The sequence below is a fragment of the Glandiceps talaboti genome, chromosome 5 (genome assembly GCF_964340395.1).
Source record: "Glandiceps talaboti chromosome 5, keGlaTala1.1, whole genome shotgun sequence".
In the NCBI taxonomy this organism is placed as follows: Eukaryota; Metazoa; Hemichordata; class Enteropneusta; family Spengelidae; genus Glandiceps; species Glandiceps talaboti.
In genome coordinates, this window is record NC_135553.1 from 5,412,865 (window position 1) to 5,436,707 (window position 23,843).

Below are 23,843 nucleotides of genomic sequence, written 5' to 3' on the forward strand. Positions count from 1 at the left end.
ATTGTAGAGGACAATGGCACACAATTAACTGAGTTGATTGTTATTACCATTTTACTGTCAACATTGTATATTGTACAAAAGTGCATGCACACCACTGACAATAGAAGGGTATCCTAGCATTGTGTGTGTTTACAAACTACAATCACCTCAGTCTAGCGAATAGGCAACTGTCTATTAAAAAAAAAACATTTGTGTTGTTTCATAGAGAGAAACATTTCAGTATGAAAGCACTGCTCTTCCAATGACGCCTGTTGTGCAAGATGTACAGACAAACAAAAGTGACAAACAATACACAAAAAGAAACCCTCAATTCAGTTGTTAAGTAAATCAGGGATGAAGTTTTCTCTCTTTCTTTTTTTGCACTCCAGGACACTGTAGATATTTTGGTTGGCTGGCATATTGATACTACTCAGAAGCGAGCAGTTACACTGTATACTGCAGGTACATGGAAAAATATATTATATTTGTAACTCATTAAGTGACTGCATTGTCATAGTGATGTGTGTGTGTGTGTGTGTGTGTGTGTGTGTGTGTGTGTGTGTGTGTGTGTGTGTGTGTGTGTGTGTGTGTAGATGGGTTTGAGTGGATGTGTATACATATGTATGTGGATGTGGATGTGTTTGCATATGTATATGTGTGTGTGTGTGTGTGCAGTATGTGTATGTATGCGTGTGATGGTTAGGTATAGTTAGAGGTGACAAAACTCACTTTAAACTATATTATGTGTATGAGCAGTTGATGATAATGTCTATAGATAACCCCAGGTTTTGCCATGGGAAAAGATTGTTTCAGAATTGATATAAATGTAGGTACATTGTTAAAAGTGTCCTTTTTCCATTCTTTGGTTATGGTATACACATACATACAGTCATATAAGATTTGTAGATTTAGGTCCATGAAAGAGTTTACTTTGAATAATTATGTATTGTTGTGACTGTGTACATGTATGCTTTATGTCAACACATTACCCCCCCCCCCCTCTCTCTCTCTCTCTCTCTCTCTCTCTCTCTCTCTCTCTCTCTCTCTCTCTCTCTCTCTCTCTCTCTCTCTCTCTCTCTCTCTCTCTCTCTCTCTCTCTCTCTCTCTCTCTCTCTCTCTCTCTCTCTCTCTCTCTCTCTCTCTCTCTCTCTCTCTCTCTCTCTCTCTCTCTCTCTCTCTCTCTCTCTCTCTCTCTCTCTCTCTCTCTCTCCCCCCCCCCCACACCTTATGTAATTGCCGGTCATTGTTGGGTGCATTTGTGTTACACATGCAGGAGAACTCTCTTATAAACAGATATTAGACTGGAACCAGTCCCTCAGGATTTTTTGTTAATGTCATATTCTTCAAATAATTTGGGTTTGTTATTAAATTGTAGTTTTGTGAAGGAAAATGTCTGCAACTTTTTTTTCCAAGTCACCAGTAGTCTCCCAATGGACTTGGTGTTCACCCAGTTGTCTGCAGTCTCTCATTCAGATCACTATTTCACACAAGAACAAGCTTGTGTTAAAAAAAGAATATTTTCTTCAAATAATGAGTGAAAAAAACCCCAGAGACTTGAGCAAGTCAACTAGTGTTGTAGAAATTGTTCAAATTGCAGTACAGGTATGCCACTGTATTTTTTTCTTTGGAAAATCTTATAAACGGCGTAAAACGCTATCAGAAATGGTTGTAAATGTATTTGCTTTCCTACAATAGAGAAAACATTATATATTTGTAATGAGTGCTATTAACTTTACAGTTTACCAGAGTTCTCCTCAATCCCAATAGAGTGCTGGTCAGTTATTAATGTTTATGAGTATTGATATTCACAATATTAAAGGTAGGCGTAGCTAGTGTGTGTTAGGATTAATTGCAAAATGTATGTTAACAGTAGAGTGGTTGAGGTTTTGAGTGTTGGCTGGTAATGTGGTAATGTGGTATCACCCCTGTATAAGGGGAACCCCCCCCCCCCAACCCCCCCCATCTCAGCCCAAAGCTATTTAGAAGTATTAGCACTTAGGCCTAAAAAATAATTTTTGGTTCCAATTTCACTCAATTTTAGAATAGGTAGGGTAGGTAGATTTTTTTTCATGTGTGAGTGTCTAGGTCAGGTAGTTGTGTTTTCCGTTGTTTTCCATATGGTCTCTGTGTTATTGGTTTCTTCTCATCAGATGTACAGCCATTACAGATTGGAAGAACAGTTTTGTATTGTCTTTTTAAGGTGATGTCAGTTTCCGCATCCACTAATTCTGGCAAGACTTCCCAATTTTTGCAATTTTTTTCTTGAATACATAAAAAAGTTTACGGTCGGCAGTGAAAAACTAGGTGGGGGTTGGGTAAGAAGAAGATTGTTTTCCATCTATCTGCAAATATTTTGAAGTAATTCATAGTCAAACACACTGTGGAATATCAATGGGTTAGAATATTTATCAGATAAATTGTAATTCGTTATACTGTTTCCGTTCTAAGTGTGTTCTTTGTTAAAATATTGATGTGTAACCTTTTCTGTGATAACATGATACCACAGGAAGTGTAGAAATTGATGTACAATGTAATATGTATTGTGTGTAATGATATCGTTTTTACTGCCCTGTGACATTTTAAAGAAATAGGAGGCAACACTTTATTACAGTTGCTTTCTAGGTGCCTGTGTTTTCTGTATCATAAATCTTTCATCTATATCTTTGAATTTCCAATGTAGAAGTTACCTATGTAAGCTTTATAGTCAAAGTTGAATTATTGTAAGTTGTAAAATAGTAGTATTCTTTCAAAACTAATAAATTGTTTGTTGGCATTCGTTTAATAACCAAATAGGCTTTTTGAATATGTGTAGTCTGAGATTAAAATTTAATTAGCAACTAATGTCAGAAATCTTATGAGAAGCATTTTTCAAACTGGTACCAGAAGAATAATGTAAGAAGAAAAAAGTGATACCGGTACATTTAATAAAAAAGCTGTCATTGTAGTTTAATTCTTAACACTTAATGTTAATACATACAAGTAGTGCTAATATGTAATTTGAAAATTATATAATAACTCCTTTGATATTCTTAAAATACCCCTTTAATATGATAAGAGCTTTATATGGTATGTTTCCATGGTTACACGTTTTAATCCATGTCTCTTGTTGTACTTGATATCACAAATGTGACATGAACCCATAACATGACAAGAACGATATATGGTATATGTTTCCATGGTTACACCTGTTTTGGTCCCTGTCTTTTGTTGTGTGTGATATCCCATAAATTATGTAGCATGAACCCATCACACTATTATCATCACCAACATCACACTATACACCTGTGTTGGACTATTTCTCTAATGCTTACATGTAATGTTCAGTGTATTGAATCTACATAACCTGCTAAACAAAATTTCAACATCTGAGTTTCCATGGTTACAAGTGTTTTTATGATGTCTTGCTGTATGCTTGATATCAAGTATATGATATGTAGCTAGAAAAGTTTGGAGTGCAATCTTCTGTACAGATGTAAAATTTCAACATGAGTTTCCATGGTTACAAGTGTTTGTATGATGTGCTCTATGCTGTGTGTGGCTAGAAATGTTAGGAGTGCTATCTTCTGTTAGTGTACAGATGTAACATTTCAACATCTGAGTTTCCATGGTGATGAGTGTTTTTATGATGTCGCGCTGTATGCTTGATATCAAGTGTATAGTGTGTGTGGCTAGAAATGTTAAAAGTGCAATCTTCTGTACAGATGTACTCAGTAAATTAAAAATGATGGGAATCCAGAGAGCAAGAGGCACATTTATCTTGTCATACAAGGTTCTATGAATAATTTAGAGCTAATGATAACGTTATCTCCTGTTTGTTGTAAATATACTAGAACTAGTAGAACTTGTGCTGTTCAAAGATTGTGTGTCAATTTGTCAAATTACGGCATGAAAGGTGTTTGTTTCCTTTGTTTGTATGACTAAATATTCTCCCAAAATGTTTTGTACTCATTATTTCCAGTGAAATTAATACAATATGTAAATACATGTGCATGTCTGTGTGTGTGTGTGTGTGTGTGTGTGTGTGTCTGTGTGTCTGTGTCTGTGTCTGTGTCTGTGTCTGTGTGTGTGTCACTGTGTGAGTGTCTATATGTGTATCATAGTATGTATGTGCGTGTTTCTGTTTGTGTATATGTATGTGTATGTATGTGTGTATGTATGTATGTATGTGTGTGTGTGTGTATGTATGTATGTATGTATGTATGTATGTATGTGTGTCTGTATGTGTGTATGTGTGTGTGTGTGTGTGTGTGTGTGTGTGTGTGTGTGTGTGTGTGTGTGTGTGTGTGTGTGTGTGTGTATAGTAAAGTCAACATGATTTTGCAAGGGATCTTACTGTATAGCAAGATATAGCACTGAATTCCATTAATATTATGAATTTTATTCCAGACTCGCTTGTCAGTTTTCATCCATTCTGGATAGCTGATATTGGATTTTCACTCACTTTGCTTGGACAGTTTCTTGAAGACATGGAGGCATATGCAGAGGTGAGGGGCAGTAGCTATTATTTGGGGAAGGGAAGGGAGATTTTACCTTTTCAGAGCTTGCCTGTATTTAATAGAGGCTAGTAGATCAAAAATTGGTAACTGTATCTTGGTTGAATAGACATAGAATAAGTATGTGTGGATGAATAATATTTAGCCATGCAGAAAATACATCACTTTGTCTCTGTAAACTTAAAAATGAATTTGTATGGCGTACATTTCCTCCTTAAGAAAACTGATGCTGCAGAGATCACCATGGCAACTGTTGTCAAAGTAATGGTGATTTATTCATTGTAGAAATCTTGATACAATTGAGTCGTAAGTCTTGAGTGCCACAAGATGTAACATACTTCGAGGCCATTCCAAACAGTCCTAGGACATACCAACATGCTATAAAGATTGTCTTTGACAAATCTTGAATGAATGCTCACAGCATAAATCTATATAGCCAGTTAGCCATTGTAGCTAACAGCTGGCATTAAGCTATTAATGTTTTTTACTCCCCGTGAACATTTTTCCACCGAGAAAATAATGCATTTTGCATGTCATTCTCATTGACAAAGTAGCCAAGCATACACAGTATATGCAATGTATAGTTAGAGATGTAATGGAAGGGTACTTTGAACAAAGAATAAGACTTAGTATACTTTGGGATAAAATTGTAGGCTGTTTTTGAATAGCCAGTTACATGTAAAATAGTTAATCTAAAAATAATATAACCAGTTTTAAAAAATATACTAGTAGTAGTTAAATAGAAAGAACTGGAATTTGTCTCCATAGATCATGAGAAGTAATAAATTCACTACCTGACCAAGTGAGAAAAAAATTGAAATCAGATTGGCCTTCTAATTTCAATTAAAGCAGTATTTATTAGTTAATTGATTTGTTAAAATATTGTTTTTGAACCTTTGTTTCGCCCCTTCCATGTACTCCACAGACATAGTCATTCATTTTAAGTCAGTACACCCTCATTTTACCCCTTCCATGTACTCCAGACATAGTCATTCATTTAAGTCAGTACTCCCTCATTTTACCCCTTCCATGTACTCCAGACATAGTCATTCATTTAAGTCAATGCACCTTTTGTTAGTGTACTGCATCTTTTCTTTGAGCCATAAACCTGGCTAGTTTGGAAAAACTATTTTTGGCGTCCAGCCAGAAGTCTAAAGTTTTGTAATTAATATTTGTTCATTTGTTTGCCTATTTGTTTGTTTGTTTATGTATTTATTTATTTATTTATTTATGTATTTATTTATTTATTTGTTACCATTGTATTTATGTTATTGTTTCTCATTTGAATTCAGGCAAATAAATGTTATTATTAGTAAGGAGAAACTGTTAACTGTGAAAAAAACCCTCTTATAGGTACGGGTGGTGAGGACTGCTGTGATGGATTCATAGGGTTACAACATACATCTACTTGTTTGATAGGTTATTTTAGCCCCAAACCCATTCAGGCATGGTTGGGATGGGGGTGAGGTTATTTTAGCCCCAAACCCATTCAGGCATGGTTGGGATGAGGGTGGGGCTGGGGCAGTTACAATGAGTTCCATGTGTCCATCTATTGTGTCCACAGTACTGATTTCTCTGACATTCAAACCTGGCACAAATACTGTGTCTTCTACAATGACTAATAATGTTTCCAATTTCTTTGTAGGATTTAAACCATGATGGTAGAGTGTCACCAGGGGATGATGAAATTCCACCTCCTGATGTCTGTAGAAATAAAATTGCTGCTTTGCTGAGGTGTGTTATGGGTTACTAATATATACATTTTATAGTAACAACTTCATGCAATGTCAAACTGTCCCTTATTTTGTAGGGAGGTGTGGAGAAAAATGCATTAAATCAAAATTGCAGAGGACTGTGTGATTGCATAATGTTGTTTTCTCAGAGGTACCTGTTACATGTTGTACCTCTAAGACAGGTTGAACTCATGTTAAAGTGAGACCTATCACAAGGTATATGCTAGACTGTAAGATATTTTGTCTTGTTCAGCCATATCAGGCTTCTCTGAGTGCTGGCTCATAGCGTTGCACGAATGTCGTATCTTACAGAATAGGAATATACATGTACTAGTGTAGGAAAAAAATATTGCAGTGTATTTTACCAAAGAATGCACGATGTTAGAGTTGTATCATTCTAATTAGACAAGATAAACCTATAGAACATTCAGCTACTTCATAGTGTATCACTTATCAGAAAGATTTGTTTATTTACAACGACTGTTCAGGCTGTTATTCAAGTATTTTGTCATCATTCAAGTTGCATACACATCGCTGTGTTATATATAAATGTGATTTGTGTTTCGTTTTGACTCACGCTACCTGTCAATTACATTTCAGGGTGTTCACAACAGTAGTTCAAGCTATAGGCAACCATTTTAATCCTATGAAATCTCCAGCTATTACAGCGTCTTACGTTGCAGAGGTTAGTACTGGTACTCTGACTTGAAATTTGAGGAGAGTGACAACAGATGTATAATTTATCAGTATTAAATGTCAATTATCCAGTCTCACTGGTTTTTACATTAGTGTTATCTTATCAGTGGAGCCATGAGGATTTACATAGAATCATTTCTTTGTTTCATATTATAAATTTATATATGTTATTGAAATGTGAATACTACTAAGTATATTTCAAGTTGTTCAGTTGTGAGAATTGCTTAAAAGATGCTTAGTTTTATAGTTAAGGATTTTCAGTATATTTTCAATGTGTAAGTTAGGTTTGAGAAAATAGGAAAGAGTGAGTGAACTTGTGTATCGGAGGTAACCTGTCTTTCATCTCAACAGAACAACAGAAATTGTGTTCAATTGTGTTCTACACTGTACATATCCCAAAAATAGTAGCATACATTATTGAAATTAAATTTATTTTTTCCTATTCACAGACTTTGCAAAGAGTAATGAAATGCCATAATGTAGCACTGCGAAAAGAATTCTATGAAGACATAGTTATTGCAGGTAGGAGAGGCGAAAAACTGTAATTTGTGAAGTCTATGAACATACAGACAGGTCTAAAAGATAGATTTTTTGGCTGAAATGCATGCTGTGGGATTTACAGACTTTGGTTAATGGACTTTCCGTCAGACCTTTCTTTCTTCCACTTGGGAATTGCACCTATGTTGAAATCATCAAATATATTTGAAATGTTGTTACATAGCATACATAAGTTATGAATACTGAATAGGTTGGATCAGTCCTGCCTCTTGCTGTTCAGCAATGACTTTGAATACAAGACTATTTCTACGCTACAATTTTGTACATGTTTTCCAGATATATGTCGAAGGATATGCTAGATAAGTTCTACAGTGGGTTTGATAAATGTCATTTTGAACAATCTTCTCAGCCTTGATATTTTCTGTAGAGATGTAATTACTTAGCTAGATGTTTCTTGTACCATGTGGTCCTTGGCATATAGAAATAAAATAGAGTGAATGCAATATGTTTGAATTGACAGCTAATGACACCCTGCAAGCTATGTGTGCTGGTCTACAGTCTCATCTCACCAAGTGCTTTGATGGTGTACTTAAGTATGCTGTAGATCAAGTAGAGAAGAAGCACATACTTTCCAAGGCTCATTTAGTATCTGTTCTAAATCTCTTGCATAAGGTAAGGATGAAGACAATGGATTCACCAAAGTGTAGTGTGTCTTGATGTCTGGATGGATGTCTGGATGGATGTCTGGATGGATGGATGGATGGATGGATGATGGATGAATGGACGGATGGATGGATGAATGGATGGATGGATGGATGGATGGATGGATGGATGGATGGATGGATGGATGGATGGATGGATGAATGATGGATGGATGGATTGATGGATGAATGGATGGATAGATGAATGATGGATGGATGGATTGATGGATGTACTGTGTGTGTGTGTGTGTGTGTGTGTGTGTGTGTGTGTGTGTGTGTGTGTGTGTGTTTGTGTATGTTTCAATTCATTCTACTTTAAGTCCATTCATACAGATCTCAAATGTCCTGAAAATTGCTTTGTAAATCAAAAGAACAGAAAACAGAGCTTATCACATTGCTAGTATTTGTTAGAGGCTTATAGGTGTTTATTTGAAGTAAAATGCTCAGGACACCTCTCTGCATAGATGTTGTTAGTTTTGAGTTTAGTGATGCAGAACAAATAGTATATTCTTGAGCTTTGGAAAAAAGAAGCATTTCTTAGAAATGATTTGCTCTTTGATTTTTAGCTATAAACACTCATTTAGTAGCTTACACCAGAAGATCATGTTACTGTAATATTTGAAATTGTGGCAGTGTCATTAATTGCTAAATTGATAATTGTCTGATTTGTTGTGTTTGATTTCTTAGATTGTAGATAACGTTGGTTCTGTCCTTCCTGCAACATTTGTGCAACAGTTCCTTGGCCCTCAGTCAAAGTTTCTCAGGCTCAGATTACAGCCCCATCAACAGGTAAGTTTGTACTGTACTGTACTGTACTGTACTGTACTGTACTGTACTGTACTGTACTGTACTGTACTGGTATATAGGATTTTGATCATTGATACAAGAGTGATGTTATTGCATGTGGTATATCACATAAAAGGATGATTGTGGAACCTTGGGGATATGAATGAGATCACACTTAAATCAAGATAGTGTAACCCCATAAATGTACTCTGGGAAAATCTTGGAATTGAAATCTACAAGAATGAAATATTAACATAGGTCTTCCCTAGACAGAAGTATTCTTGAGGTCAAATGTGCCATCACTTGAGGAAACCTTGCATCAGAAACTCCTCCATACTGTGAGTGTAACAAAACCAATGTTCATTGATAGATTGTGTCAACATATCACAACAACCATACCATGTGACACAATATGAGCCAATCACTGAAGGCTGTAGGAAGATGATATGATTGTTTATATATTCCAAATGGTAGAAGAGATCAGGATGTCATTGAATTGACATGTTGTATTATTTATCCTAATATTTGTATTTCATTGTATTCAGGTATTGTCTAGTTTGATGAATGTCTACCATAGTCTGCTTGGCATGAAAAATATTCCTTTATTAGAGTCTGCATATAGGTGAGTCTTGAGTCTTGTGTCTTGTGTCGTGTAACATTCTGTAACAGTGTACACTGGTAGTGTACTGTAATTACTATAATGTACTGAACTATGCTACATGCTATGCTGTACAGTACTGTACTATAATGTATTGTATTATGCTGTGCCGTGCTGTGCTGTACTGTACTGTACTGTACTGTACTGTACTATAATGTATTGTACTATGCTGTGCCATGCTGTGCTGTACTGTACTATACTGTACTATAATGTATTGTACTATGCTGTGCCGTGCTGTGCTGTGCTGTACTGTACTGTACTGTAATGAACTATGCTGTTGTGCCCTCTGTGTTGTGCTATACTGTAATGTAATGTACTATGGTTAAATGTACTGTGCTGTGCTGTGCTGTGCTGTGCTGTACTGTACTGTACTGTACTGTACTGTACTGTACTGTACTGTACTGTACTGTACTGTACTGTACTGCACTGTACTGCACTGCACTGTACTGTGTCAAAGGTCATGTAGTTTGATATGTATTGGCATTCAAATGTTTGGCTGATTATTTAGGGTCATGTTATGTCAGGTTAAGTAAAGATTGTTTGAAGTTGAAGATTGAATTTGAGTACTGGTATGTCCCTACCCAAAGGAATATCAGTTGGTTGATGTCATTCAACAACAACAACAACAACAACAACAACAACAACAACAACAACAACAACAATGATTCAGAGATGATAATAATTTTGAAGATGTGAAGCACAATTCCATATTTCATAAAAGGCACTATGGCAGTATTATCCAGTAAAATGTTCTTTCTTTTCTTGTTTTTCAGTTTTGTGTTGAGTGATCTTGAATTAGCATACAACAAATTACTAGAACACAGTGATTGTGTTAGTAGAGTTGACGTAGTCAAAGAAAACATGTTTGTTGACAAGCATGTCAATTTACAAGATGCAGAGACTACAATTATTTTTGATATCTGTGCACTGTCAGAGATTGGTAGCTCCAAGAACACCATTATTGGGGTGAGTGCAAATATGTACCGATGTCTTCAAACTACATGTACCTATAGTGGGTGTTATTAACATTACTAGTCTATTACAGCCAGTGACAGGTAAACATTTACAAACAAGAAAAGTAAATAAATGAATTGGATTACTAACACTTGGCAAAAATGTTGGAACTTTAGAGCCTTGTATTTTATTTCATGGTTCGATATGAAAAGTTTTACTAAACCAACTGTATTGGAAATATCCGTATATTCCATTATAACTTCTACATAGAATATAGTGTTCTTGGTTTTGATGTTTAAAAAAAAAAGGAGTTTATGTGTAATTTTGTAACTTCATTGCAATCAACTCAAAACAATTCTTCCATAGACAGCATAACAGTTCTTCTAAATCTCTCAGAAATTTAGTTCATCATTTACATCATATATTGTTTAGAAAGTACAGTGTGAGGTATGAATGTGTGGTATAGTTGACGGGCATTCATTCAATCCATATCATCTTTCATTTCAGATGTGGGCATTATCTCCAAGTGTTTTTGAGTTACTGACTGACAACTTGAGTGTTTGTCACTGGGAGTTAGCAATGTATTATCCCAGTGTACAGTATGCTGTGCTGCAAGCCTTGTATGCCCATTGTCACAGGTGAGTTGATTGTGTAATGTGTAATCGCATGTCAAAGGTCATGCAAGGGAGGACATAAGGACAAGCCAAGATGGTGTCCCAAAGTGTATGTCAAAGGTCAAGTGCAAATCCAACATGGCTGCCTGAATGTTTCATTCCCACATTTTTGTGCACCCTGACAGTAAATGTTTGCCGCTTGGACTCGGGGATGTCAATGTAAAGTATTTTGAGTAATACTGCATCAATAGAGAAATGAGTAAAAGGAAAAATTACCCACTGATTTGAAAGAACTACCGGTATGGTATGAGAATTATATAACTCTACTATAGTATTATAACATAGTTGGGGTTCTTATAGCTGACATGTTGGAGGATTTGTATCCTAGCAACCTATTAATATTATGAATGGATGAAGACGAATACATATTGTGATAAACCATTTGAAAACGATATCTTGTAAAAAAAGTCACCCAGTTTTCATACTCATGACATGACATTTTCCCTTCTATGACAGACATGGCCACTTTATAACCAGTAGTATGGGTAGCAACCAGCCAGCCATCGTAGAAGGAACCGTACTAAGTTCTGTCTCATCCAGTACAACCAGTACTTACTTTCCTAAAATATTAGAAATACTGAGTAGTGTGTTGTCTCATTCAGCTACATCTTGTGATATCAAGTAAGTTCAAGATTTACATACTTATTGTTGTTGTTTCAACACTTTTGTACTTATCTCCATAAATTACCATGCGTCCTTTTCAGGCTTGGTAGCACGTTTTTATGTTGTTAATGTGTAATAATGGCATAATTTGTCATAAACGATGTAAATTATAATAATTTGAACAATTTGTAGAAAAGGTCTCAACATAATAGTCACTGATGCAGTTTGTAATAAAACCTAAACAAAGTCTTTTTGAAAGAGTTGATATGTGAAACTAGTTGAAAACTCAAGCTGATTCTGTACTCTGTTAGGGCTGTAATGAGAGATTTTAACAAAAGTTGTAAGCCCCTGACTTAATAAAGATTAAATTAGTAATTGATAATGTGCGTTTGATCCAATTTATAACGAACTTCAAAAATAGGAACCAAAAACTCTTCCTTCTCAATGTGGTCAATTATGAATTAGATATTATAACAAATGATTGCTATACAGCATGAAATGGCTTCAACACATTCTTCACAAGTTACTCATGTGTGTAGTCAGTCTATTTAATTTGTACCATTTCAGGTTGTTTGGTATGAAATGGCTGCAAGAAATCCTTGAGAGGTTACACAACACTGAGAGTTTCACATTATACAACTCTCCAGAGTTCAAATCTACCATCATGGCTCTGCTGTCACAAGGTAATTTTTAAACTTTCCAACTTGTGATGCTGTAGTTTAGCTGCTAGCCCATTGGGCTTTCTCTTCATTATAGGTGACCAAAAGTGCACATCAGGGACATTTGCACACCAGGGGTATTCAGCTTTTCCGTGGCAACCTTCCAAACACAGAGTCAGGTCTACCTACAAGACTATTGACTGAGTTGAAAAATGAATAAACTCTGAACTTTTACCCTGTGTCCACAGTATAATGTTTCAATCATTGCAGAGTAGTTCATTCTCTGTAAGAATTTAATTGCCAGGACAACTGTACTGTGTTAATGCCATAAGTCCTTGGGCAAGATTTGAAACATGATTGTGCCTCAGTCAACCCAGCTTTATAATTGGGGACCTGGTAGGATAAAGGTTGGAATGTGAATGCTGTAAACCTACACACTTGCAAAGGCTACAAGGATTGTATGCTTCCCAGGGAGTTGAGGAAGTATAAAGGGCCATTATACTAGGGTAGTAATTGTAATGCACTTAAGTTATAATAGAGCACAGTGTGGGCAAGTGCTATATAGAAACTAACATTATTTTTATTATTATTATTATTAGTATTATTATATTTATAAAGTGAAGATGACACATTTTTTAATTACTTCACCCCAGTCTGATGCACATATTCAATTTATTTATTTTTATTTTTATTTAATTTATTTAAAACACTGCATCCATAAATGGGTTTTCATGCAGATGTTAAAAGAAAAAATATATAAATGTACATAAAGCAGAACACATACAATAAAAACAGTAAGGTGGAAAATAAAATCTACAATGACACATAAAAAACACAAAGCTATTTGATTCTATTGTTTGCAACAATTTTACAATATCTTTGTTGTTTATAGTACTACCCTGCAAAGAATAATTAATGTTACAGAGTCCATTTGATACAGTATTTATTCGAAATAATGTCTTTGTCATTATTATTTTTTGCTCACTTCTTTATGAGCTTTCCTAAATCTAATGTGATAGCTGTATAAATATTGTACATATGGCCATCTTTCATTAATTGATTGGTTGGTTGTTCAGTTGATTGATTTATTTGTTTGTGATGGATGGATTGGGTGATTGATTGATTGATTGATTGATTGATTGATTGATTGATTGATTGATTGATTGATAGATGTGTGAGTTGGAAATAGTCTATTTTCTTTATCTTTTCTGACGGTTTTTGATGGTTGAGTGATAGTAATTGGGTAGCTGACTTAATCAGATTATAGAAGATTAGAGGTTAATCAAAGTTTGTGATTATTCTGATATTTTTTCATCAAATTAATTACTTTTGTAGATTTCCTTGCCTGTGTAATCTATGTATCAAATTACATTTACTCTCCGATGTTGTATTCCTTATTTTAATCGACTAGTTGTTTACATACTGTCAGATATTGCCCACTTGCAACTCTTCTACTACAGAGATGGTATCAAGTGATAGAATTATGCATTCCTATCTGTGCTAGCCTATATTGCCCACTTACAACTCTTCAACTACAGAGATTGTGCTATATTTAGTATTTGAATTTTTTTTCTGTACAGCTACGTCATCTACTTCTAGTCTGAGTTTACAAGCTTGTTTGTGTCTTCACTCTACTGTAACGTCCAAACACCTGCTTAGTTATTTGCTGAAAAGGTAAGGTTATATCACCATTATTCTGACTAAATTTTACGACCGTTTTGTGATCTTTCTCATTGTTTAACTCATCTCAAGTAGTTAGAGATAGTTTGGTTGTGATAATAGCAGTTTTATCTCAGGTTGTGACCACCTATCAATAAGCCATTTGAATCAACAAATAGGGCTTTATCTCCTGAGGGGTTTTATTGCTATAAAAATCAACTGTTCCAAGACTAGGCTGTATTATAATATTTGCATATAAAAGAGAGTTAGTGGTCTGTCATCAGTTCATTCTCCACGTTGCTGTGGTCTGTACTGTAGTGCTTAGAGAGGCAGGTAGTTTTCTTGTTGGCAAAATACATACATGCCCCTCTGTATAAATGGTAAAAATGTGTTAAAGAAAATCCAGGTAAGGCTAAAACGAAGAATGCATGACTGTTTCACACAACTACATTCTAGCTTGATATTTTGTGTTACACATTATTTTTTTGACGTTACTTTGTGGTATGTTCACGACGTGAAATATTGAGATGTAATTTTGCTAAATGATAGAAATAATTTACGATGTCATAATCTTTTCAGTACTTTTTGGTAACACATTAAAGTCTGCTAGGTCACCTAAAGCCCAAGTATCTATTTTCTGTTATTTTTATCATTTAAATATATTCCAAACTTTTATTTACATCAGTTAAATCTTTCTATTTAGCTGACTTACCCTGTCTGGTACTCGTAACACTGGTACTATGTACACTAGCTTGATATATATCTGTCTGTTAAAAGTACAGATAAACAGTCCAAACCAACGATAATCATATTCCATACACTCAGCTTCAGTAAGCATCAGGAAATAAAATAATTTGAAAATAAAAGCAACAAATTCTGGAAAGAGTCGTTCCATTTTATACAGGTGTAAATGAATTTTGCTGTAAGTTTGTCAGTGAACTTGATTCAAAATAAAGAGAAAAGAAATTATGTTCTCAATTGTTGATAATCTTTCGTTAGTGTACAAGTATTTTTTCTTACCAGTTCTCTCTTGGACTTACCATCCATTGAATTTGTTCCTTTTTGTTTTGTGTCCTAGATTAATTGAAGTGTGTAAAGTGAAACTAAGTAGCAGTGATGGTGCAGTCTTAGATGCATACACAACAATGCTAAAGAGTTTACCAACAGATATCATAACAAGGTACAGTAAATTTTAGAAGGTGTTAGTTATACTTCCATAAATTAAGGTTTTCAAAAATTGTTTCATCATTCACATATCAGTATGAACAATTATTTTGTTTGGGCAATTTAAATTTTCTATAATTGAAAGGATGAAGTGGGGGTGGGTGAGATGGGTGGGGGAACGGACGAGAAAATTAGTTGATAGCCAATTTATGTTTCCTGTAACTGAAAGGATGAAGGGAGCTTGGATGGGTGGGGAGAGGAGGGAGGGAGGGAGGGAGGGACAGACAGACAAAGAAACAGAGAATTAGAGAAGTAGAATGAGGGAGAAAGAGAGTGGGAGGAGGGGGAATCAGTAATCCAAAATGCATTTTACTACTAAAGTAGTCTGTTGTGTTTACTTCATTGTACTTACCTTTACTGTTGTTTGGTTATTCTTGTAGGTCTGCTGACCCCTCCCTGATAGATGGCAAACAGAGGAATGGTGCAGTACGAGGACAGTTAGACCTCAGTAGTGTACAGGCTCTTAGACTGGCATGTCGTAGTCAGATTGCTAGACCACCTACTGGCTCCTTTCATTCACATAACTTTAGAACTGTTATGGCATTCATTCTGAAAGGAGATGCACGAGGGTAAGCTTACATATCACATTAGGTCTTTGTGTGTTAAAAATTTCCAAACAATAATGTTTCTTTGTGGGGTGTAGATCTGCACACCAAATGCATTTTGTCACTTCAATGCAGTAAGGTCGTATCTGCTGTGCAATTGTATAGGCAGATACAACCTTACTGCACTGACTCGATGATTTCTGTGCTTTCTTCATATTGCATGTATGATTAAATACTTATGAATTGTTTTAGAAAAATACAATTTTTGTTTGAGCATTGGAGTAACAGCAATGGCCCATTTGCCAGTCCTAAAGTACACCACATGTCTTCCTCAATGTAATTTTGTATGTACAGGAGACTTGGTTTACAAGTAAAAACTGTTTTACTCTCTCATTGATGGAATTTGATGTTTCTTGTATAAAGTTATATGTTTCTTGTCAAAATAACTTGCACGTAAACAAGTCAACATCTCTTTTCATCATTTGATTAGTCATGAAAATGTTTCTTCAAGTGTCCTACTTAAAGACAAAATAAACCAAAAGTTTTAACCACACTAACTACATTGCCGTACACAATATATCTTGGAACCAAAAAATCAACTAGTGATTGGTATATTTAGACTAAGTACTCGGTACACCTTTCTGCCAAACCAACTATATAATGTGCTAATACACTATGACAATAGTGGCCATAGTTCCTTTCACACTCTGACAGAATGACATTACAACCTTTACCTAACTTTGTGTATTCCACAGGAGATATGAAGGACAAGATTGGTTGGAAAGACAGTACTACAGTTGTCAAAGACATCACAAATCATCATTAAGTGATGGCAAGTCTAACACTGATGATAATTTATTCCATGAAATGGTAGGTATTCTAATCTTCTCATTGTCAAGTTGTTGTTACAGGCAGATTGTGTGATTTGTCTCTGTCTGTCTGTCTGTCTGTCTGTCTGTCTGTCTGTCTGTCTGTCTGTCTGTCTGTCTGTCTGTCTGTCTGTCTGTCTGTCTGCCTGCCTGTCTGTCTGTCTGTCTGTCTGTCTGTCTGTCTGTCTCTGTCTGTCTGTCTGTCTGTCTGACTCTGTCTCATTATCATCTCACCAAGTTTTGGGAGGATTTGAATGAAATTGGGTACTTGTCTACTTTATTGTAATGCAGAAGTGTAATCATTGTGTGTGCAGACCTGTGAATATTGATTAGTGTGATTTGCATATATCAGATTGAAAATGATTGTAAGAAATAGATTTCTTTTAAATCAGTAATGATCTGTGTCTTCATATTGTATTTACTAGATGGTTGGCAATGATAACCTAAAGTGGTTCTGGGCTACCTGTGAGTGTGCTATGTTTTGTGTGTTAGCTAAATTGAGAACACCACTTGGTAAACCACAAGAAACATTCCAGAATATTGAAGGTAAGGTTTATCATCTGCATGTGTAATTTTGGTGAAGAAGCTGTGATTTTTCATCGAAGCAAGGCAATGCTTGTTGGTAGCCATCTTGAAAAATGGCTGCCATATTGGATTTTCTAGTTGCCAATATTATTTTTATGCAGAGATTCCCTTTATTTGTAGCAAATTACTTTGTTTATATTACGAAGTGAATGATTATGGCTAAAATGGCACTGATTTTGTCCATTGGACTGCTTACAAAAATGATGGGTCATAAAAAATATGATCTGATGCAAACATTAATCATATGAATAATTGCCTTTTTTTAAGTTTTAATGTCAAAGTTCATGTTGCTAAGAGACTAGAAGTGTATACACAATTTTAATATGTGTCTGAAATGTTGTTACGTGGTTTGTAGGTACACTAAGAGCCTATGCTGCTGAGGCTAGAGCTGAAGAACCAAAGTCTACACCAATGAGCTTGACCAAAGATAGCAGTGGTAGGTGGAAGCCAAACAAAGTTTTCAAGTTTGACAAAAGTTATCCCTGTGATTATTGGTAGATGTATTTCCTGTAAAAAGTCCCTGACGAATAAATATGTCAGTTTTGAAATATTTGAAGGAAAGAACAGTAACCATTTCAACTTTAAAATATTTTATTCAGCAAGAATATAGATTAGTGGACTTTGTATTCTAACTAGGGAGTTACAGGTGGGATAGTGTATGGAGAAGAAGAAAGTTAGACTCCCTGGCTTGCATATATTACCTGATTTTATATATCATGATTCATATGCATTAAGGGGGTGCTGTTGTACATATGTTTGATTGGAACATTCTATCAAGCCACCATTCATGATTTTGAGGTCTATCTTTCTAAAAAAATTGATATAAATTGAATCATTCATATATGCCGATTATAGCTTTCATTTGTATGTACCTTGTTTACATTATTTGAACTTTATAACTTGTTCTTTCAGTTGTTAGGTTGTGTTATAATTTGTTACTTGTATTGTGTTTGACAGTGTTAGGACCAGCGTACTACACCCGACAGCTACGTCCTGTGTTACTACTACAGTTCCTAGAACACTTAGAGAAACACATGTACAATGCCTATGAAGGCTGTGCTGTGGCATTACCTACTCTGCCTAAGGTAAGACTGTCTGAACGACTTGGCTTTTTTGTCACTCTGTGCACAGTGTAGAAGTATAGAGAGATTTTGTTGTCACTATAGTATCAGTCAGCTCTGTTTGTGTGTGGATGATAAAGGTACATATAACATAAAAGATACAGAACTTTTTGTGTGTATTTGTCTATATTGTATCCTGCGAGGCTGATCCTGCTGTGTGTTTCTGCGGTGAGTCTGTGAACACACATTTACAAAGCCAGTTTTAATTGTCCCCTATCGATAAAACTTTGTTCTGATCACATGGATTGCTGTAGAAAACTCTGAAAAGGTTTGTAGCCTGTACTTGGACCTTGCGTCAAGATAATAGGATTGGTTAAGTTTTGAGTTTCAGATTATATGAAGTGAAAGTGAAAAGAGAAATGTGTTTTGTCCATCAGATTGTGAAAACGTTCTTTAGAACGAACCGTGGTACATGTCAGGAATGGTTGAATAGAATCCGACTGTCAGCTATGACGGTGGCTTTACACAGTGGACAACCAGCTATTGCCATCAGACATGGCTTTGAACTTCTACAAGATATGAAACACAACAACAATACAATGGTAAGTGGTCAGAAGCTTACGGATTGTTTCCTAGACAACTACACACAACACTATGATGCACTTTAAAGCAGTGTATATTGATTGGAAGCTTATCATTCAACACTTCTATGAATTGTACATTGTTTTATTTCGATATAAAAGTACACAATAGTAGGATGAATATACATGGTTTAACATATGTGTCATGACTGTGATGGATGAAAACTCATTCATTACTAGTATGTATCATATTGTACAATTCATTGAGCATAAACGATGATAATGATATTTAAAACTCATCTAATACATAGGATTTTTTTACAAATCATTCAGTTTGAAAGATCTACCCCAGACAACTAAAATAAAGTGTCCCCTCATGTTTTGGAAAATGTAACATTAATTTGAGGCATCTGTACGTGATATTACACACTTGTACTTTATCCGTAGGGTTCTGAGTTTGAACATGCTGTTATGATGGTTGTTTGCGCAATGTGTGAGTTACATTGCTCTGAGGCCATACAGGGTATATTAGCCTGGACTAAGGAAATCATTGGTCGACATTTTCCATGGATTGGTGCTGTAGCACAGCAAGCAGCAGGACGGTAAGCTGTATAACTTTCATTGTAACATTTACTGATTGTTCATCACTGTCAGTAATGAGTTTCCATGTCTTTTTAAACTTGAATGTCGTGAAAGAACAAGCTGTGATTTTCATTTTTTATTTAGGACAGCTATTGATTTGACTTTGGCTCTATGTGTGTATGTGTGTGTGTGTGTGTGTGTGTGTGTGTGTGTGTGTGTGTGTGTGTGTGTGTGTGTGTGTGTGTGTGTGTGTGTGGGAGGGGAGGTATGCTGGTGGGGGATGAGGCGTGTAGGTATGCGGGTGGGGGTGGGTAGGGTGTGTGTGGGTGGCTTTGTGGATGGATGGGTAGGTGTGTTTCTGTCTGTCTGTCTGTCTGTCTGTCTGTCTGTCTGTCTGTCTGTCTGTCTGTCTGTCTGTTTATGTTGGGATATGTGTGTGCAGGTATTGGTGCACATGATGCATTTCTTGTAACACATTACTAATATATGTATTGCCATAGTAACTGAATTGCTTAAACGTTATAGTTATGTAACATTTGACTGACTGAAAAGTAGGTCTCAATTTGTCTGTCCTGACTATGGTTCAGTGTGAATTCCTTCTCTGAATGAGGAACATTTTGAGAAAGATGTCAGTTTAAACCTGGTGTTTTCTTGTCATCCCAAGGTATGAGACTGCAGCTGGGGAGTACATGGCAGTGTTACAGAAATATCTCAATGTGGAGTCCATTCCAAACTTTGCCAATATTCCAAATACACCATCTAAGACAAATCTGAAGAAACTAAGTAGTAGCACTCCACCAAACAGTCCTAAGGGAAAGAAGGCTCCAGTTGACCTTAGCAGTGGTAATGGAACAGCCAATAAGAGAACCTTACTAGCCAAAGCACCAGAACCTGATCCAGTTGTCACTGAATTTCTGATCAACCAGGTATTTGTACTCTGATTGTGCGGTGTATTGGGGGGGGGGGGGGGGGGGGCAGAGTCTGTTAGTGTATTTAGTATGTCTTCAAGTGTATATTGTACAACTTACAGATATGTGGGTTTTTTACTGTTCATGTGAGATAGCATTTGTGGTAACACACACACACACACACACACACACACACACATACACACACACACACATACACACACACACACACACGCACACGCACACACGCACACACACACACACACACACACACACACACACACACACACACACACACACACACACACACACGCACACACACCACACACACACTGCTAGATATACCATGAGCATTATACTTCAGAATAGAAGGCTATAAGAATATTTGAAATGAAATATGATTACTGACCACTGCCTTTCAAACTGTGTCACATTTACCTTCAGGTGATGGAGTGTTATGTTCAACTGTGTGAATGGTCTGAAGTGGAGAAATGGCAGGACAGTGTACAGAAAATGAGAACAGACAACACCAACTCACAGCTCCAGAAATCTTTCACAATCCATACTGACATCAACTACATCAAGTAAGTACCATTCACCCCAACCCCCCAACCACATAATGAGAACTCTCCTCTCAACTTTAATAATCTATTCTGTTGTATCACTTCCCTCTATATCACTGTGTTGGTGAAAGTTGATAGGAAGTGTACCAGTTTTCCATACAGCAGATCACAAAGAATCATCTTGATAGTATAAAACAATGTTTTTGTTTCACTCATATAAGAATTTCTTGTCTGACCAATGTTGACAGAGCTCTATCCAGTTTTGAAGAACAGAATTTCAATGAAGTGGCAGAACACTTGGAGCTGGTGCCTGGAGCTTCCTTGGACGGCTTAGAAAATGAGAAGTTGGATGAGATATCCCGTAAACTGCCCTGGGATCCAAATGAATTACTCAAACACAATGAATTACAAATGTTACGTGCTATCACTCACTACCAACTTAACAAGAAAAACTCTTCAGATGGTGACAATGACAGGTCAGTTGGATTTGTGGTACAGTTAGTGTGTAAATGTTGGGGGGGAGGGGGGTAATTAAAACTGAAGTCAAAGGGAGGTCTCAAGTTGGCATCAGTTATGATATTATTATTACTGTTATTCCATTGCATGATAGGTTTGACATGACAAGCCATAATCTAAAATGAAAGGCCAAGTATAAAAAAAAAGAAGAAAAAAAATTGTTAAAGTACCTTATACATTATACCATGTGTTGCATATTGTATATTTTATACTATTTCATCACTCATGCTGTAATAGTGCTTCAAAGTGACTCAGTGTGTTACCCTTGACTCTGAATATTATAGAATTATTATTGTGTAGAATAACATATGAGTCATGAATGACAGAGCTGTCTTGACAAGAGGGCCCTGTTGTTATTCTATGGTTGATATAACATTATTTTGTGTCTTATCATGACTACAACTCTCCTGTACAGATCTGTGTTCCACAGTCTCATTGAGAAGACCTCTGAGTTATCAGAAAGTTGTCTACATGTAGCCAGCATCAATTGGCCGTGTGGTCTACCACCAGGTCATGTAGCAGTGTCTCAGTCTATCAAGGCACTCAAGTGTACAGTTAATGGCTCCAATGTCAAGGTCAGTTGTAATTCATAGTTTCCTTCCATTACTAATATTTGTACTAATATCTCAGAAATGAAATAATCATATCAGAAGTTTTATGACAGTTGTTTAATGATTACATTGCTTTTAAATTTGACCTTGATCCAAACTTGTAGTCATGCAACACAATGTTACCAATGTCACTAAACATCTCAATTTCTATGTTTTTGTAGGATATGTTGTTACCAATAAATGACAACCTACAATTAGATTCAGAATATCATGGTGTGGGTATATTCAATAAAGCAATGAGACTGACCAAATATCAAAAAAATATGCACCAACCAGAGGACCAAAGTAAGTACAATGTCTACGATTCAACAGTTTTATTCTTGATTTGAATTGTTTCTATATTGATGTATTATGCATTGATTATGTTATAGAAGGGGGAAAAAGGTCTGTCAATGTTTTTTTGTTTCAAGGAAGGTAACATTCAGAAATTAGAGTCCAAGTAGATTTTTTTTCAAATTGTTAGCATTGTGCATTGGTGTACAAAGTTTTGAAGTGAAACTTTCTTTGTGATTTCAGATGTAGAAGACAAGAAAAATGTGGGAAAGCAAAATATAGCATGAAACACTTTAACAGATTTGTATTACAGTTGGTGTCACACATTTTGTTGCAAGTTTGGGTGGTGCGAATTTTTTTTTTTTTGGGGGGGGGGGGGGGGGGGGGCAAGCAAGAACGTAAGTTGGGTTGGAGAAAATTTTGCCTGTACATGTATAATGATATTCCATCATGTGCCAATTTACATTTTCTGTAATTTGTCTGATTTGTAACAGATTTACAGAATCAGCTGTTCAAACTACAGATGGCTACCTCAAAGCTTGCCAGGAAGCAGGGTAACTATCAGTTATCACAGAAACTGATTCTAGATCAGTTGTCACTGTTAGACACAATGCAGGACGATCTCAATGGTGCTGGTGACGAACTCAAAGGTGGTACAACAGAGAATGCTATGAAACCGTTACTGACAGCACTGAGGACAGTCAGTTATGAAAACTGTAACACATTCACAGCACTGCAAATTGAACGGGAGAGTGCAAAACTGCTAAACAGTGTAGGACCTTCATTGGACTCCCTAGAAACACTCAGTAATAGTATTGTGAGACACAGCAGTCTTCTAGACTCTGGGATCTGTGATATTGGCCTATTAGCCAACAAATGTGAACTGACAGCAAGGTCACTGCTGTCTCTGGTCAAATGGATCCAGGCTGACTGGAAGAACACCAGTGTTCATCTTAAGCTACCTAAGGGGTCTGATCTGATTGATATGTCAAAACTAACCAGGAACTTAGTGAGTCTGATGGATATGGAACATGATAACGTACAGCAAGGACTGGGTGTCACCGTGGAAACAAGCACAGGATGTGAAAGTTAGTATTTATTCCAAATATCAAAAGCCCCTCCCCAGAACAGCTTGCCTGGTGTCCACACTCCACTTTAGGTACTAAAGAATAGATTACATGTGTGTACTACTTACAACACCAGTACGTCAAGACAATTGTTTCACCACAGTTCTAACTTTGTTGTTGTTTGTTGTAGGTGTTGGCAGCAGTCCTGGGATTAGTGAAACTGACAGTGTATGTGGTAGACTTCTTCATCTCAGTACTATGAATGCTCCAAACCTAGCCAAAGCTTGGTCGTCTCTGGCTAACTGGTGCTATAAATGGGGTAGAAAAACTGTAGATATTGCCAGGTTAGTGTCACATTTACAATT

At 36.1% G+C, this 23,843-nt stretch overlaps 1 protein-coding gene across 1 annotated transcript in view; it reads left to right on the forward strand.

The window, feature by feature from the left end:
* LOC144435772 (serine/threonine-protein kinase SMG1-like) overlaps positions 1-23,843 on the forward strand; it is a 71,689-nt gene that overhangs the window by 13,157 nt on the left and 34,689 nt on the right. The window contains exons 7-34 of the mRNA XM_078124391.1: positions 369-441; positions 4,366-4,463; positions 6,118-6,206; positions 6,806-6,890; positions 7,351-7,423; positions 7,920-8,071; positions 8,788-8,889; positions 9,432-9,508; positions 10,318-10,510; positions 11,006-11,136; positions 11,629-11,793; positions 12,343-12,458; positions 14,015-14,108; positions 15,172-15,273; positions 15,698-15,886; positions 16,618-16,732; positions 17,157-17,277; positions 17,672-17,752; positions 18,274-18,401; positions 18,815-18,979; positions 19,406-19,560; positions 20,205-20,466; positions 20,893-21,032; positions 21,260-21,487; positions 21,943-22,102; positions 22,300-22,423; positions 22,906-23,499; positions 23,669-23,822. Of these exons, the coding sequence (XP_077980517.1) occupies positions 369-441; positions 4,366-4,463; positions 6,118-6,206; positions 6,806-6,890; positions 7,351-7,423; positions 7,920-8,071; positions 8,788-8,889; positions 9,432-9,508; positions 10,318-10,510; positions 11,006-11,136; positions 11,629-11,793; positions 12,343-12,458; positions 14,015-14,108; positions 15,172-15,273; positions 15,698-15,886; positions 16,618-16,732; positions 17,157-17,277; positions 17,672-17,752; positions 18,274-18,401; positions 18,815-18,979; positions 19,406-19,560; positions 20,205-20,466; positions 20,893-21,032; positions 21,260-21,487; positions 21,943-22,102; positions 22,300-22,423; positions 22,906-23,499; positions 23,669-23,822 (4,166 nt within the window). The remainder of the gene's footprint in view (positions 1-368; positions 442-4,365; positions 4,464-6,117; positions 6,207-6,805; positions 6,891-7,350; positions 7,424-7,919; positions 8,072-8,787; positions 8,890-9,431; positions 9,509-10,317; positions 10,511-11,005; positions 11,137-11,628; positions 11,794-12,342; positions 12,459-14,014; positions 14,109-15,171; positions 15,274-15,697; positions 15,887-16,617; positions 16,733-17,156; positions 17,278-17,671; positions 17,753-18,273; positions 18,402-18,814; positions 18,980-19,405; positions 19,561-20,204; positions 20,467-20,892; positions 21,033-21,259; positions 21,488-21,942; positions 22,103-22,299; positions 22,424-22,905; positions 23,500-23,668; positions 23,823-23,843) is intronic.